Consider the following 17,658-nt stretch of genomic DNA (forward strand, 5'->3'; position numbering starts at 1 on the left):
TTATGTGTATGTGTGGCATGTATATGTGTGGTGTGTGGTGTGTTTGTATGTGTGTGGTGTGTATGTGTGGTATGAGTGTGTGTGGTGTGTATGCGTAGTGTGAATGTATGTGGGTGTGTGGTATGTGAATGTGTGTAGGTGTGTCTGCACGTGTATGTCTGTACACATGTGAATGGGTGTGATGTGTCAGTGTGTGTGTGGTGTGTGTGGTGTGAGTGTGTATGTGTGGTGTGAATGTGTGTGGCGTGTGTGGTATGTGAATGTGTGTAGAGTGTGTCACATGTGTATGTACACTTGTGAATGGGTGTGATGTGTCAGTGTGTGTGTGGTGTGTGTACGTGTGGTGTGAATGTGTGTGGTGTGTGTGGTATGTGAATATGTGCAGAGTTTGCATGTGTATGTACACATGTGAATGGGTGTGATGTGTCAGTGTGAGTGTGTGGTGTAAGTGTGGTATGAGTGTGATGTGTGTCTGTATGTGGTGTGAATGTGTGTGGTGTGTGTGGTATATGAATGTGTGTAGAGTGTGTCTGCATGTGTATGTCTGTACACATGTGAATGGGTGTGATGTGTCAGTGTGAGTGTGGGTGGTGTGTATGTGTGGTGTGAGTGTGTGTGTGTGGTGTGAGTGTGTATGTGTGGTGTGAATGTGCGTGGTGTGTCTGGTATGTGAATGTGTGTGGAGTGTGTCTGCATATGTATGTGTGTACACGTGTGATTGAATGTGATGTGTCAGTGTGTATATGTGGTGTGAATGTGTGTGGTGAGTGTTGTGGTGCGTGTGTAGAGTGTGCGTGTGTCTGTCCACGTGTGAAGGGTGTGATGTGTTGGTGTGAGTGTGTGTGCATGTGCACATGCATGTTGGGAAGCACGGGGTTTGTATCCTGTGAAAGAGGAAGAATGTCATGTAGATTTAACAAGATCAGAGGATGAAAAATAATGAGAAAAGTAGGATCTAGATACATCAATGGTGAAAATGAATGCTCGCCCTAAAGCACAGCTATGGACTGAGCTCCCTGGGCCACTGCACTTGCTCCAGGATTTGACTGCAGCTGTATAAACAGAGCTCAGAAGAGGCTGTGGCTACCAATTCAAACCAGGCATAGGTGCAGGGAGCAAGCATAGTGCCACGGATGGAACAGGGAGCGGTTGCTTTGCATGCAAAGTAAGATAGAGTCAATTTGGATCTTATTATTTACATTTTACTTTTTTGTTGTTGTTGTTGTTGAGACAGGGTCTCATTCCGTTGGCCAGGTTGCAGTGCAGTGGTACAATCACAGCTCACTGCAGCCTCGACCTCCAGGGCTCAAGCGATTGGCCTCCCCAGTAGTTGAGACTACAGGTGTGCACCACTATGCCTGGCTAATTTTCACTTTTTTTTGTTTTTTTTTTGTAGAGACGGGGTCTCACCATGTTGCCCAGGATGGTCTCCAGCTCCTGGACTCAAGTGATCTGCCTGTCTTGGCTTCTCAAAGTGCTGGGATTACAGGCATGAGCCACTGCGCCTGGCCTACATTTTACATTTTTAATTCCTTTAGAGTTCCCTTCTTCCAGTTGCTTATTTTATGCTATTCACTCTGTTAGAAGATAAATAGTAAATAAACTATATTGAAGTTTTGGAGTAGAATATTAAGAACCATGCCTAAATTGAGTTTTGGGGATTATTGCTGAATTTAAATGATCTGGGATGCCTTTGTTTCCTATTTGGATGGATAATTTACAGATATATGGTGTTACTTGCTTGGTTTCCAGGGAATATTACATATTATAATCTACTGGGAACATTAGACATTTTTCTTTCTAATTAAAAAAAATTCTATATTATGGCCATTATTAATAAAATTTTTATACAAAAATGCAAGCTATTCTTCTTTTTCATTTTCCACTAGAGTCTCCATTGCTTTCTTGACTTTTTAAAAAAATACTTTAAGTCTGAGGGAGAATAGAGTAACATGGCTCAGAATTAAGCTTATAATTAAGTAAAATGTAAATAATAAGATCTAAATTGGCTCCATCGTATTTTGCATGTGACACAACCACTCTGTGTTCCATCTATGTAGTAAACTTACTGTCCCACTACAATCACTGCTCTGTGACATAATAAAATAAAGTGGGCCAGGCACAGTGGCTCACGCCTGTAATCCCAGCCCTTTGGGAGGCTAAGGTGGGCAGACCAACTGAGGTCAAGAGTTTGAGACCAGCCTGGCCAACATGGCAAAACACCATCTCTATTAAAATATATATATATATATACACACAAAAAATAGCCGGGCGTGGTGGCGGGCACCTGTTATCCCAGCTACTCAGGAGGCTGAGGCAGGAGAATCACTTGAACCTGGGAGGTGGAGGTTGCAATGAGCCAAGATCATGCCATTGCACTCCAGCCTGGGCAACAACAGCGAAACTCTGTTTCAATAAATAATAATAATAACGTGAACACTTAGCTGATTTAAGCAGCTTTTTGTTTGTTTGTTTTATTGGTAAGTTTCTGGAATGTAGGCTTGGGTTCCCCATAACAGTAGTCACATGGCCACTAGATTAGTAATGTCCTATATTCAGATAGGCCCCCAAATACATAAGGTAATGTTCACATCCAATTTATGAGACTGCGAATTCATTCAGGTCGGGTTATAAAAATTGCTAAATCATGTGTACAATGCCTGGTGATCTCTTGTTATAAAATGATGTTGACTTTTTACTAAATAAGACAACAGGCTGAATCATGCTCTTGGAACCATGTGATAAATCTAAAATATTATTTTACAATATGTGCAGTTATTGCACATGTAATATCTTGTACAGGTTACACAAGGTATAGGAAAGAGAATGCATGTATGATGCATGCCCATAACGTGCTATTGATCTTAGTTGTATTTTATTATAATACTGGAGCATTTGTCTGAAAAAGTGCAAGGAGAGCCAGGCGCGGTGGCTCACACCTATAATCCCAGCTCTTTGGGAGGCTGAGGCGGGTGGATCACCTGAGGTTGGGAGTGCGAGACCAGCCTGACCAATGTGGAGAAACCCCATCTCTACTAAAAATACAAAAAAAAAAAAAAAAAAAAATTAGCTGAGCATGGTGGCACATGCCTGTAATCCCAGCTACTCGAGAGGCTGAGGCAGGAGAATCAGTTGAACCCGGGAGGCGGAGGTTGCGGTGAGTCGACATGGCGCCACTGTACTCCAGCCTGGGCAGCAAGAGAGAAATTCCATCTCAAAAAAAAAAAAAAAAAAAAATAGTGCAAGGACTCCACAAGTTCCACTTTAAAAACTGTGGCACTTCTCATTTTAGATCTCTTTAATGTGTCTCCACTGAAGCAAAAATGAATTGATCAAATACGAAGAAAACTATAAACAATCATATTTGGTAAGGGTTTTAATATGGTTACAAAGAATTTTTTCTTTTCTGAGAATCAGATGCTTTCAGACCACTACAAATTGTCTTGACCACAAGAGACTTCCTGTTCTCTTTTATAAAATTCTGGTCAACAATTAGTATAGCTCAATAGCATAAAACGGATCTGAAACTGCAGTGGAACTCAGCTGAGCTTCTCCTTTGGCGGTAGGATTTCATAAGGAGCCTATCTATTGTCCAGAGATCAGGCATTTGGAAATAAAAACTGTCCTGAAATGATGCATGCAGGCCTGTGTTTATAGTTTCAGGTCCATGAGATTCAGACATCTTCCCTTGCAGCCCTGTCACTTTCTGGTTCCTTGTAGCCTGCAGTGGGTGGCCTTGGCGGTTTTGTTACAGCCACCAATCTGCTGCTACACTGGCTACAGAAGACTTCCTTCCAAGCACATCAGGACCATCTCTCAATTGGCCAAAGGTCACTGTAAAAGTCTAAAAAAGGGCTGCTTTTCCTATCTTGGGGCTGAGAAAAGCTTCCTCTGACAGTATTGCAGCTTCCCCCTGTTCAAAAAGGAGGACAAAATGATGGTGTTTAAAGTAATCAATCAATCTAAGCTTGGGGAGTTATAAGCCTCACAACAAGAACTATTAACTAAAACTTCGTGATTAATGACCCTCAGCATGTGTTTAAAAGTGATTTTAACCTAAATTTCTCAGACATCGATATTGCCTTTTATTCTATTAGAGAATGTCCTTAGATTACATTAGCTGCTTGAAAAACATCTTTTACCACATTCAGAAGAGTATTGTTGTGATTTTATTTCACTTATTGTTTAAACACATGAGAATATTACTTTAGTACCTGACTTGTGCTTTAAAGGGAAGGCCCTTCTTGTTTTGCTGGGGTTAAACCGTATGGCAAATACACAAATAATGAACAGTTGTCTATTACTGGATAGCAGTCATTCCAGCCAAGTTAAGCATGAAGACACAGTGTCGTAGTATTTAGGTATATAGTAGTGATAGAATTCTATAAGATGTTCAAGGTGTTTTACTCTTGGATTGACAAACTACTGAGCCAGTCATTTCACTTCTTTTTTGTGACTTGTTTTCCAGGCCCCAAAACATGTCTCATCTCCTCTAAAGAGGTGAGGACCAAACATTCTACATATGGGAAGATGTGAGCATTAATAGAAACGAGTTGCTCCAACAATATAAAGACACCTACTGCACCAGGACCTCCCCCTGGCAAAGACTCTGCGGTCTGTGGTCTGAGTTTACCATCCAAGAAAGCCCAGTGAAGACGGCTGCCTGCTGTGAGAACTGCAGACATGGTCTATGGAAGAGAAATGGACTGAAGAGCGGCCCAGCACGGCCAGCTCTCACCGGCTCCATCCCACCTGGCTGCCTGCATTTCTCCTTCAGGGCCAACCTCATTCCTGCACAGGGCCTTTTCCCATGCTCCTCTGCCTCTCCAAAAGTCTTTTTCTTTCCTCATTCTTTCAAAATCTCAGGTTTTGTATAGATGCCAGCTCCTTTTGAAAAGCTTTCTAATTCATCCAACACACATTTCTCTTCCCTGAATGTTATTATTTACTCTCTGTAGCACACATGAAGTGTGCAGCTTACCTATAGAATATTTTAGGCCCAAAGGTTATGCTGCTGATGAATTCAGCCAGTCATTTTACCTGTGTGTTTTATTGTTTATAAGCAAGCCACATTACATCTGCTTTGGGGGTAAAATATACCAACTGTAAAATAAGTTTTGCCATGTTCCTTATTACTCCTTTGCTATGTTCCATTCATTCCTTTTAAAGAGTAAAGTGCTCATATCTAGATATATGTTTTCATGATTGCTTTGTATCCTTCCTGTGATTACGTGCACCACCTCTAACCTAATACATAGAATGGCTTTTTAAAGAAACCATCTAATTGAGATATAACTGATCTGTCATAAAATTTATCCTTTAAAAGTATAGAATTGAGTGGTTTTTGATATATTCACAGAGTTGTGCAACCATTACCATGATTTAATTATAGAACATTTTCATCATACCCAAAAGAAGCCCCATATCCACTAGCATTCACTTCTCATTTTCCCATCTCCCCAGCCCATGGCAACCACTAATCTCCTTTCTGTCTCTATGGATTTGCCTATTTTGAACATTTCATATACAGGGACTATATGGTCTTTTGGGACTGGCTTCGTTCACTTAATACAATACATTCAAGGTTGATCTAAATTGCAGCATGTATCAACATTTCATTCCTTTTTATGGCTGAATAATAATGACATTCCATTTTATGGATATACCACATTCTATTTATCCATTCATCAGTTGATAGATTATTTGGGTTATTCTCATTTTGGGGCTATTATGAATAATGCTTCTATGAACATTTGTGTCCAAGTCTGGTGTGGACATACATTCTTAGCTCAATCGAATACAGACCAGGGTCTCCACACACATTCTTACTGAAATGAAATAAACAACCAGAACTGTTTCACTACAGTACTTATTTTCTAATGGCATCACTCACTGTGGGATTCAGGAAGTTAATATTTCCCCCAACTTGTGTGCCTTTTTTTTCTAAGAAGCATCGGCCAAAAGCATGCTGTTTAGACAGAAACTAATAGTAAAAGTCAAGGTGCTTATGTTAGCTGTTTGTCCTTCCAGTTGCTCTATTTCCTTGAACAACAGCCTTTCCAAATCTTAACTTCATTAGCTTGTAAATGAGAGGAATATTATAATATAGAAAGAATCCAATTCGACAAAGACTATTACTCAGTTTTCAAATTGCAATTACAATGTTCTTACATGAACACCACGAGCCATTTAAAAGCCTGCTTTTCAGGCTCAAAAGCCACAGATTTAAAAGAGGTTGAGATTCTTATAAAATGTTAATCTTTGTCTCAGAAAAAAAAAAAGAAAACTCATGACCTTACTGATTTGCAGTTTAAAACATATTCAAATCTTTCTGCTTCCTTTCCTAGAATGACCCTTGTGGTTGAGTCTAGAAGTCCCCATATACCATTTGCTTTTCATTGCTAAAGACATACTATGAAAAGAACAAGCCATAGGTATATTATGATATCCACCATTCTGAGTTTTAATAGCCAGTGAAAAGTGCAGAATGCCTTGGAGTGCCCTGGGACACAATTCTGACTTACTAATGTGAAGATGGAATTTGAGAAGATAATGAGACTCTTAAGCAACTGTAGTCATGTGACATAGACTTTTGACTTTGCAAATCGCACTGCCCAATGTTGAAAGTTTAACTGTTCAAGTGTAAGGTCTGCTTCTTATTCGTATTGGTGTCCTGGATATATACAGCTTAGATCACCAAAGGTGGTCCATGAAGGTAAATTGAAACAGAGTTTTACTGGTGTGGACAATATTGAAGTATAATTGATAGGTGGTCTTCCTACACAGTGTACAGTCTTACCAGCTTTCAGACATCAGAACTTTCTTATTTATAGTTTTGTACTTCCCAGAAATGATCTCAGGCTTTCTACATCTTTTGCTCAGAAAGAAACTCATTTCTGAGTTTCTCAACTTTTTTTTCTGCTATTTTGCATCAGCAAACTGAATCATTTGACAATATGATTCAATGTGTCCTTGAAACCATTTTTCTTAGCCCTTGCTTTCTTTTCTTACTTTCTTTGCCTATTTTACTGAGTCACACACTTTGGTGACTAAGTTCTTTATTTTTTGTTTTGTCCTAAAGTTTCTATTACTACCAGCTTGAAAAAGAAAGATGAACAAAAGCAGGAAATACAATTATTGAAGCAGTATAAGTTTTTGCAATGAATGGCTTAATAAATGCATCAATACTGCTTATTTTAGTGAATCATTAGGACACATGTAGTGCAGGAGTTCATACTGCTTAGTCCCAGAACCCACATACCAGGAGGACTAGCTTCTACCTGGTGTGCCAAAATAAAGGAAAGTGCTTCTGTGTCAGGCCCTTAACCTGGAAGAAAACTATTTTAATTCAATGTTTGATAATCTATTGAATGCCTATGAATCAGACATTGTGTTGGGTACTTGAAGTACAGATATGAACTGATTTGTCCCTTGCCTAGTAACAGAAAGGAAGTGAATGAGTAAGTGAAGAAGTACGCTAAAGTGTTAGAGGGCTGGGTGCAGTGGCTCACGCCTGTGATCCCAGCACTTTGAGAGGCCAAGTTTGAGGCTGCAGTGACTTGCCACTATACTCCAGCCTGGATAACAGAGTGAGACTCCATCTCTTTAAAAAAAAGTGTTAAAAGGCGAAAACTAAGCTTTGCTGATATCAGCTATGAGCCAGGCACTATATTAGAAGGAATGGACCTCTTTAAAAAGGAAAACGTGTTCTTAGTGCTGTTTTTTATGGTGATACGTTGAGTTGAGTTGTGCCAAAGCAGGAAGTATTTTCCTTACCATCAAGCAAAGCCAATTACTTCATCCTCTTTGTTCTCAAAAATTTTGTTTCAGAATAGCCTTTTGGTTCCTCAAGGTACTCAAAGGATCAACATTATATTATAAAATAGCAATCTAGATGTTCTGAAATATAACTCATGAAATAAATATTTATTTTCCATCTGCTTTGTACCAAGTTCTGCTTTAGTTGCTGAAAATCTTTCAACGATCAAGACAGAAGACATCTCTGTCCTGCTAGAGGCTACCGTCTAACAGTGAGAAACAAGTGACAGAGGAGTGAAAAAGCAAACCAAGATATTTCCCAGTGGTGATAAGTGTTATCAAGAGAAGCAGGTGGGGTAATGTTATAAAGTAACTGGGTGTGAGGGCAATGTAGCTTGAAAGTCAAGGATGCTTCTCTGTAGAGGTGACATGTAAACTGAGCTGTGACTGAAAAATAGGAATCAGCTATACAGAGAGTGTAAAGGCCCTACAGAGGGGATGAGCTTGGCAAGTTGGGGGAACAGAAAGAATGCTTGATGTCTGTGCAGTGACTGAGGAAAGTAGGCTAGATGAGAGCTCAGAGATCATGGGGAACCAGATGACAGGGGTTATGGGAGGAGCTGGATTTGACTCTTAAGGCAATGGGAAGCCACTGAGAAGTTTTAGTCAGAGGCATGGCGTTATCTAATTTGTGTTCCTAACAGTTACCATTGAGTACTGTGTGTGAACAAATCAAAGCGGAGCAAAGAAGAAAGCAGAAGGACCAGTTACAAAACCACTTCTTGGAGGGGAGGTGTGGTCCAGGCATATGAGGGTATTTGTGGCTTGGGACAGCAGAGTGAATACAGAAAAACTTTTAATATATTCAGTCACAATATAAGAATACTGCCTTGGTGAAAAGTAATCTTTCTGGTGTACCAGATACCAGACGAAGTCTCTGATTCTCGGTATTTCTTAACCATAAGCATTCTAAATCAATTTGCTTTTTCATCCATAAAAGGGCATGAGCTCCTTAAACACAGGGCTTTTGCTTTTCTTGTCAGTCTCACTAGTCTAGGAAGTGCTGTTCTATATTCAGCAGCTCGTGGGTGCTGAATAAATATTGATTAAACAAACCGAGTAATGAATCATGTGTGCTGCAAGTGTGGGTGCTTGGTAACGTGGAAACATACGAGTGAGCTGGATTCTCCAATTTGCAGGGCAGAAACTGGATGAAAGACATTTAGAGGTGGGGGTGGGAAGCTTGGAGCTGCCCCTCTCCTTCCATCCCTCAATGCCTTGGGATTGGGGTGGTCATTCTATGACCACTTCACATTGGCTCCGTGGAGACTGACCCCACACATCCCAGAGGAGCCTCGCCCACTGCTGAAGGGAGAGCCGAGGAAATGACATGCCTGCCGACTGCATGGACACTTCCTGTTGGTGCACCACATCCCTAAAATGTGACATAGGCCGTGGGTGAAGCAGGTAACATCAGAAGTTTACAGACACGCCTATATTCCACAAAGAGCATGAGGATAAAAACCAAAAACGCATGCAGTTGTACTGTATGTCAGCCAACTTTTTCTGTAAAGCATCAAAGAATAAATCTTTTCCAGCTGAATGTCTCTGTTGCCTCTACTGCAACTCTGTTGCAACCCTGCCTTTACATCATGAAAGCAGCCACTGACAAGAGGTCAAGGAATGGTGTCCGTGTTCAATAAAACTTTCTTTATGGGTATCAGAATTTGAATTTCAGATAATTTTAATGTGTTTTGAAATATCATCTTTTTTTTCCTTAAGCTATTTTAACAATCATAAAAACCATTCTTAGCTCATGGGACATAAAAAATAGGCAGCAGGTCACCCATGGGCCACAGTTTGCCAAGCCGTACTCTGTAGAGCAGGAAAAATGGAGAACAATCTTCACATATTATTCAAAAATAGGCAATTTTATGTAGAGATAATATCTAACACTATCCTTTTGTTTGTCCGTTGCTTAATGCAAATTAAAATTTAGCCATTTGGAGGATGTGACATTTGCTGATAGTAAGGATTAGGTAGCACTGAAAATCTCTTGGGCAGAGATGAATTGGAAACGATTCTTTGGACCACACTCCCCACTTTGTCTAGGCCCTGTTTTGTGTTTTCCACACAGAACCCAGATGAACTTTTAATATTTAGGAATCCACACTCAGGCATTTGTTGTCCTTCTTGAAACACTCCTGTGACTTGCCCTTGCCTGTAGTTAGAATAAGATGCAAATGCCTTATCCTGTCCAGCCATACCAATCTCCAATCTTGGAGCTCTTCAGGACCTTTACACCAGCTACCCCTTTAGCCTGAAACATGCCTTCCCGAGCATGGCCGATCCTTCTTGAGAACTCAGAACTCAGCTTAAATGTTGCCTTCTTAGAGAAGCTTGTCCTTGGTCACCTAGCCCAACACAGTTCTTACCCTACTCAGATTCTATCATCAGATTCTGCCTGGTTTTATTTTCCTCATAGAATTGGTCTTTATCTGAATTATCTGGTAAATTAATTGGTTTACCTTTTTGTTTGGAATAAGTAAATCTTTAATAAGTAAACCCACCAAAAGGTAAGCTCCCTTAGAACCCTAGATGATTTCTGTCTAATCACTGCTGTCTCCATTCATCAAATAATGCCCAGTATTCAGTATTATACATCATGTATTTGCTGAATGAATAAAGGAAGGAAATGGTTTGGGGTGTGTTATAGAATAGTATGTTTGGAACTGTGCTGGTCTTTTACCCCAGTTGGGAATGAGGGTGACTGTGTATGATGGGCCAGGATGGGGTGGGAGAGGGTAGGCTATGGCTTTGAGAAATGGGCAAGGACCACATCTTGAAGCAGGCATTGGGTCATGCTGAGGTGATTGCACTTCATTATGAAGGCAGTGGGGGAGCCATAGAAGGGTTTTAAGCAGCCACGGAATAAAATAGTTCAATGTATTTATTGGAATGTTCACATTGTAAAAATAAAGAGTTATTCTTGTATTGTCTGTTACACTGCTAAGGATGGTAAAGATCAAGGAGTAATCAGAGACATTCCTCAATTTAAATGAGCATGGAAAGATGCCAAAACAATCCAAACTCACTGCAAACTTTACAGCCCATCTACCTGCATCCTCCACTCTCTTTTTGAGCTGGGAGGCCTTGAAGTAGCATTTGACATATTTTTGAAGGACATAACTAGGAGAAAAGATGCTTCTGGATTCATGATTTTTGGTGGTGTTTGACATAAAGAGGCTGTTCAAGGCTGGACGTGGTGGCTCACCCCTGTAATCCCAGCACTCTGCGAGGCCGAGACGGGTGGATCACTTGAGGTCATGAGTTCGAGACCAGCGTGGCCAACATGGCAAAATCCCATCTCTACTAAAATTACAAAAATTAGCCGGGTGTGGTGGCATGCACCTGTAATCCCAGCTACTTGGGAGGCTGAGGCAGGAGAATCACCTGAACACAGGAGGTGGAGGAGGCTGCAGTGAGCCAAGATTACAGCACTGCACTCCAGCCTGGGTGACAGAGCGACACTTGGAAAAAAGAAAAAAAGAAAGAAGAAAGAGAGAGAGAAAGAAGGAAAGAAAGAAAGAAAGAAGAGACTGTTCATCAGGTTAATCTTCAGTCTGAAAAATGAAAATGAGGATGTGGAATTTAAAAAAATGTGGTTTAACTTTACGCTTGCAGTTCAACTTCCAGTGGCCTAGTCCAACCACGGAAATGAGATTTCTGCACGAGATAAGTCTCTCTCAAAATGTGCCAGCACTCAAGTGGAAGCAGTTTAAAATTTTGAAAAACATTGGAAGAGTTTCTTTCTTCCTATTTACAAATCTGCCTCCTTCCTTCCATGATTCTTCATACTTGAAACAGAAAATTATTAACTTCCATATACCTTCTTTTTCATGAATCCATGCAGGAAGATAAAAAAAAAACTCTTTAAAAGCCAGAAGCCAGACCTGCCCTCAAACTAAGAGAGAAAATGGAAGTTTGAGGCTGCTTGAGGAATGTGTGGGCACTGAGATCCATGCTCCCTGATAGAGGTTTGCATGGACAATGACTGTTTCACAGGGATCCCCTTCAGCTGCCTTTTTATTTGCCTTAAGATGTTGAAGTTTGTGATGTCTGAGACTACCTTTCTTTTAGGAAGAGACAGGAAAGTTTACTAACTGCCCATTGAGATCTCTGTTTGCACAGTTAGATACTAGATCACAATTTAAAAATCTTTAAGACCACAGGTAACAGTATTTTATGTTTGGAACATGTGGGTGCTTACCATCCACAACTTTGTGTTTGTCTCCAAAGCGAATTTCCTCTTCATTCATTATCTCTACTATCCTCAGAGGCTGTCTATGTGGTAGTGTGCATTGTCCTAAAGGGGACTATCTAAGACTGCCAATCTCTCCATGAAGATGTTCTAGCCTACCTTTCTTTGCCCCCAAGTGTCAGTATCTCCTTATGAAAGACAAACCAAGATTAAGGGTGATTTTTAAGAACTGCATCTTTTATGCTAATGGAGTCCTGTCTTTGCCATTGGTTGGTTTCTGTTGCTTGGAAGCTTTCAGTTAGAAATGGCTGAGGGAGGAAGTGCTCTGTGAGTCCAGGTAAGGCAGTGGTCAGAAACCCGGACATTGGCAGGCACACGAGTGCTAGCTGGAACCGGGCAGTGTCCTGGGCCTCCTCCCAGTCCCCAGTGGCCACGGACTCACTCAGCCTCCAATCTTTCAACTTGAGGGGGCCCTGGGGTACTTTCTATTATAGGATGTGAACTCCTGCTGCAGAGACTGAGATGTAGGGTGGCCACAGGGAAGCCTGGACTCTCTGAATCTACAGGGAAAGACAACGACCCAATGTGTAGGGCCCTCCTGAATCTAGATGGCTTGAGAAGAGAAGACTTACTGAAAAGTCATCACTCGGGAAGAATAGGAGATCTTGAAGAGGATCATTCCGGTAGGACTTTTCAAGTTCTTCAATGACAGTCTCATAATCCAAAGGCTCGAGAAGCCTAGGCTTTTCTTGCTGTAGAAAAAGAAAATATGGTATTAATCACTGACATATACCATCTCCCTTTTCTATGCCTGGTTGGATTTCATCTCTTAGTTATCATTGAGGCTTTGACACTGCACAGTCCTTCCAATGCAGTCATAGAGACTCCAGGAATATAGGGCAAAGCCACATAACTATTATTTCCAGATTTGAAATAATATGAGAAAATCCTAAAATACCTGATATCTCCCTCAGAAATTTAAGCTGTTCTTACTGAGTCCCCAAGGCTCATGATACCCAGCCCTATCACATCCACAGAATAGATGTTTATGTATATTTTATCTTTGTCAACATGAAGAAAGGCCTTCTGCTTACTTGCTATGGTATTATGATGATTATCATCATTTCTTCTGAATTAGATACTTCCTCATGAGTTCTGCTTGGGTCTATTTAAAAATGTTGGCACCTTGCTAGCAATCAAAGTATCACAGGCAGTCTTGGTTGTCACGAACACATGGATCCTGTGTCAGGATTAATTGCTTGGCTCTAAGCCTCTTTGTCTCTACAGAGACAAGCTAGGTCATTTTCTAATAGAACTGAAAGACAGGACTATTATGGATGCAGTGTGATGAAAATGGATAAGTGAAAAAATAGCTCGATAATCACATTGCATTAGATTCCTGAAGCCAAGAGTGAATGTGCTCCCCTCAAAGAAGCCCCCCGTAGTGCTAAAAATAAAAATAAAATAGAGGGAGAAACATGACAGTTTCATTATAGGGATGATGTGTTTGTTCCAATTGTACAGAACTCATAAGGTGAGAAAAATTGACCCTCCCCTGCCGCAAAACACAACAAAATCCAAAACAGAAAACCAAAAACACAATCTGCATCCTCTAACCCTTTTGATGAAGCATTTATGCCACCTAAGTGAAAAGTGGTGGTCCTCTGGGTTATTTTGGGGCTCCTAGAAGCTTGAGTGGTTCCTACGAAATTTGAACGCTGAAGTGATCCCATAAGTGAAAAAAATTATTATTTTTCTTTTTCACGTAAGTGACATCAACAGATACTTTCCCACCAAATTCTTCCTTCCCCACACTCACACATGCCACCCTTCCTCATTCTGCAAAGCACACAGAGTTAGCTTTGACTCCTAAGGCTTTCTTTGGAAGATCTCTTCTGATAAGGCCCTAGAAACTTTCATCAACATTTTAATAAATGCTAATGGGCTTTTCAAAGTAGCAGTCAATATATATTTTGATAATTTTCCAAATATAAAAAATAAAACAAAATGTGAACATAGTGAGCCAATGGCAAGGGTCATCATATACTTTCTACATTAGAAAAAAAATCCAGCTCACTTTACAAACGCTTAAGGAAACTAAGGGTAATGCCAGGTGAATATTCTGTCTAGAAGGTCCTTCCAGAAAGGTGGCTAGTTTCGCAAAAAAGAAATACCCCGCACAATATTTGGAGAAGAGAAATTCAGTTGACCAACATATTTAATGAAAGAGCTGTGAGACATTGAGTATTTTGAGGAAGAAAATTCAGAGATGCTATGGCATGTCTTGGGTAGTGAAAAAAAAGTCTTTCTGGAATCATTGCCTTTTGATATTATTCTATTTAGACTTATTTTAAGTTCCAATTCCTTATTTCCCAGGCAAAGGTTAATTCCAAAGATTTAGATTGACAGCTCAAAAGGCAAATGCACGTTCCAGATGTTTGGTTTGCCACCCACATTTATTTTCTTTTTAATTGGCTTTGAATGTCTTTAAGTCACGGTATTTCACTCCAATTCAGCTGCAGGCTTCAGTAGTCTTTATCTTACCCTGCAGCATATTACTCTTATATTACCAACTGCCCCCACAGGCCTTCAAGTCTGAAACAGTTGGCTTATTCTGAAACCTGTTTTTCCTCCCTATTGAATGTGTAGGTATCAAATGTAGCAAACAAAACAAAATGTACAGTAAAACCCTTTCAGGAAGCTCTTACGTCTGCCTTAGATTTGGTTCATTGTTTATGTCTCTAAGAGTTCTTCAGCTTAAGTATATGATGCCCTTTGGTACTTACAGCAATAGTCCATGATGTGGCTAATAATACTTTTATCTTCTCCCTCCTCACACCAAAATGAGTAGAGATATGAGAGTGTGGTTTTAGTGTGTATTGTAATTTATAGGTTTAAAGGCAAATGACATATGGATGTTTTGAGAGGACTTCTATAATCGGGTTCTCACTATCTTTTAAATTTTATCACCCATTAGTCCCCAAATCCAGCATTATTTAAGGAGTTGGAGACAAGAAGATCTTTCAAAGAAGATCTTTTTCTGGTACCCCAATGTTACCTAAAATCAATCCCACCTAAATTAGTACAATAGGCAAATCAGAGCTCCCAAGTCACAAGTTATTAATAAAACCACAGAGAAACTAAATCCTAACTCTCCTTGATATACCCAAATAAGGGTCCCCGGTAGTTCGCCGTGATCATATAGTGGTTAGGACTCTGTGCTGTGGCCGCAGCAACCTTGGTTCGATATACCCAAATGAAATGTATGGCCTGCAAGCATCTAAAGGCATAATTTTAGGTATCCATTTCCGGCTATGACATCAATTAATGAATGATATTTATTAGGCCTTTCCTGTTTAGAATATTGCACTGAGGTTATTTTGACATGGAACTGCAAAATCCAGCAGATCTACTTCATGTAATTTACTAAGTTTTGGCCTCTGGAGGAACAGATTGGTGAAGTTCAATCTTTCCAGTGAATTTGTTGATCATTGTATAACATTCAAGATATTCAATGCATCATAATTTTGTGGACATAAGGTTAAAAAAGAAATAGCAATGATATATTCCATAGTGTCTAGAGCCTCGGATTAGGCCAAAGTTGTCACAGATGCTTTACACATCTGTGATAGCGAGAATCCGGGCTACATAACCAGTAGTTCTCTCCGCAGCAAGGGAGCTGCCTGCTTGGTGTAAAGAGACAGATGTATACAAGGATGGTGATCAGTTAATTTCTCACTATTGCTCCTTGCAGAGACATTGAGTGAAACTGGGGACTGAGCAGCATTGATTTACAGCTTTAACAAGGGTTGGGTTGTCCCTCTTGAATTTAATGTGCTTGTTTCTTTTGGAAATGCACCAACGGGGATAAGGTATGTGCCAAGATTACTCTGAATTGGCTTGGATTTTTATAGTGCTTTTTACTCTTTCTCTCTTTCTCTCAAATGAGTAATGAATTTCATTAGCTGTTCTAAAGTCACTCTGCATGGGAAAAGGCACCCACCAGTACCTGTTATTATGCATTACGGTTGGTGTTGCACCACAGTGGTGAGAGGCCCTATTCTTCTTACGGAGAATTAAGAGATTTCTTTGATCTAGTTCCCCAAATCCACAGCTCTCCTCCAAATCAACTTCACAGCAGAAGAATGGGCTCCTGTCACAAAAACAAATGCTTGCTTCCCATCTACCTGATTTCACTACTGAATGCCAAGACAATTATCTAAGCCCCAGGGTGGTAAAACTGTCATCTTTGTAATAGTCTGGGCTACCCAGGACATCTCAATTGGTTTGAAACAAGCAAGAACAAAGTATTCCATCACAAATATCTGAATTATTTTCACCACTATAATTCAAGATCAAATGGATGAAGAAATGACATTGAAGAAAATAAGCATTTGAAGTATGTAACACTAAAAATTACATGGCTAAATTACCAACCTTCATATTCCTCCAGAATGGAAGTACAATCTAACTGAAACATAAGCTAGACTACCCAGCCTTATTTTGGAAAAATCCGAAGTATAAAGTAGAGTGTGAGTATAGGTTTTCTATGTTATGATGCAACAGAGAGTTTAACATATACTCTAGTGCCAGAATTCCTGGGATTCCAGTTTTGGCATTGCCTCATATGAGCTGTGGAACTTCAGGCATGGTAATTAAAATCCCCATGCATTAATTTCTCCATCTGTAAAATGGTTTAGTAGGTGCTGCCTCACAGGATTAAATGAGATAATACTTTTTAAACCCTTAGAAGAGCCCACACCTATAATCCTCATTACCCAAGTGTTAATAGATAAAGCCTATGGGTTTTTAATGTTCACTAGTCAGGGATTTAAAGCATCAATATTATAAATTTAATGTCTACAAAGAGCAAATAGTGGGCACTCAATAAATATTTGTTAAATAAATAAATTTATATTATTTCATCCAGATCCAAGAATTCCTTTTCTGGGATTCTATCTTAAAGAAACAAGCCCACATATAATCCAAGATTTATACGAGGATGTCTTTGCAATATTATCTTTGTAACAAGATGGAGAAAATACAGTCACCCTAATCCAAAGGTGTAAGGGAGAAAGGTAGTCTAGTGGAGACTATACTCAATGAGTGAAGACTCCAGAGCTGCTGTTCCGAACAAACAGTTTATCTTTTTCAGAGAACTGTGTATGGTGGAGATAGGCTTAATGCTGTGATGCGCTTTGGGAAGGACATTGAAACTAGGATAAGGGTTGGCATAAATCTGTGAATGACTATTAGTACATGCCATAAATAATGGTGCAGTGCATGCCATAAATTTACTAAACACTTCAATTCTTCAGCAAAGTTAGTGAACTCACAATATTTTGCATATAATTGGCTTTTCTTTTTGGAAAACACAAAGGGGCTGGAGTTCATGATCAAGATGGCGAGCATTGGTACGAAAGGAAAGATAAAGAAAGGGCACTCGCTACCTCAGAAGGAAAGAGGTTAAGGTCACCTTGACAGTGGTTCTAGATTCATAGCTATTATGACACTAGAGTTTGAGCCCAGAATACCCATATCTCTAAGGGATAGTAAGGGCACCAAGTAGCTAAAAATGAGAAACAGTAAATCATCATGGGTAAGAAATAATACATTCATCCTAAGAAACAACACATATC

At 39.9% G+C, this 17,658-nt stretch overlaps 1 protein-coding gene across 5 annotated transcripts in view; it reads right to left on the reverse strand.

The window, feature by feature from the left end:
• DOCK10 (dedicator of cytokinesis 10) overlaps positions 1-17,658 on the reverse strand; it is a 274,133-nt gene that overhangs the window by 150,973 nt on the left and 105,502 nt on the right. For all 5 annotated transcript variants that reach the window (XM_063648413.1, XM_054477379.2, XM_063648412.1 and 2 more), the window contains exon 2: positions 12,652-12,771. In XM_063648413.1, the coding sequence (XP_063504483.1) occupies positions 12,652-12,771 (120 nt within the window). The remainder of the gene's footprint in view (positions 1-12,651; positions 12,772-17,658) is intronic.

Source organism: Pongo pygmaeus, chromosome 11 (genome assembly GCF_028885625.2).
Source record: "Pongo pygmaeus isolate AG05252 chromosome 11, NHGRI_mPonPyg2-v2.0_pri, whole genome shotgun sequence".
Taxonomy (NCBI): domain Eukaryota; kingdom Metazoa; phylum Chordata; class Mammalia; order Primates; family Hominidae; genus Pongo; species Pongo pygmaeus.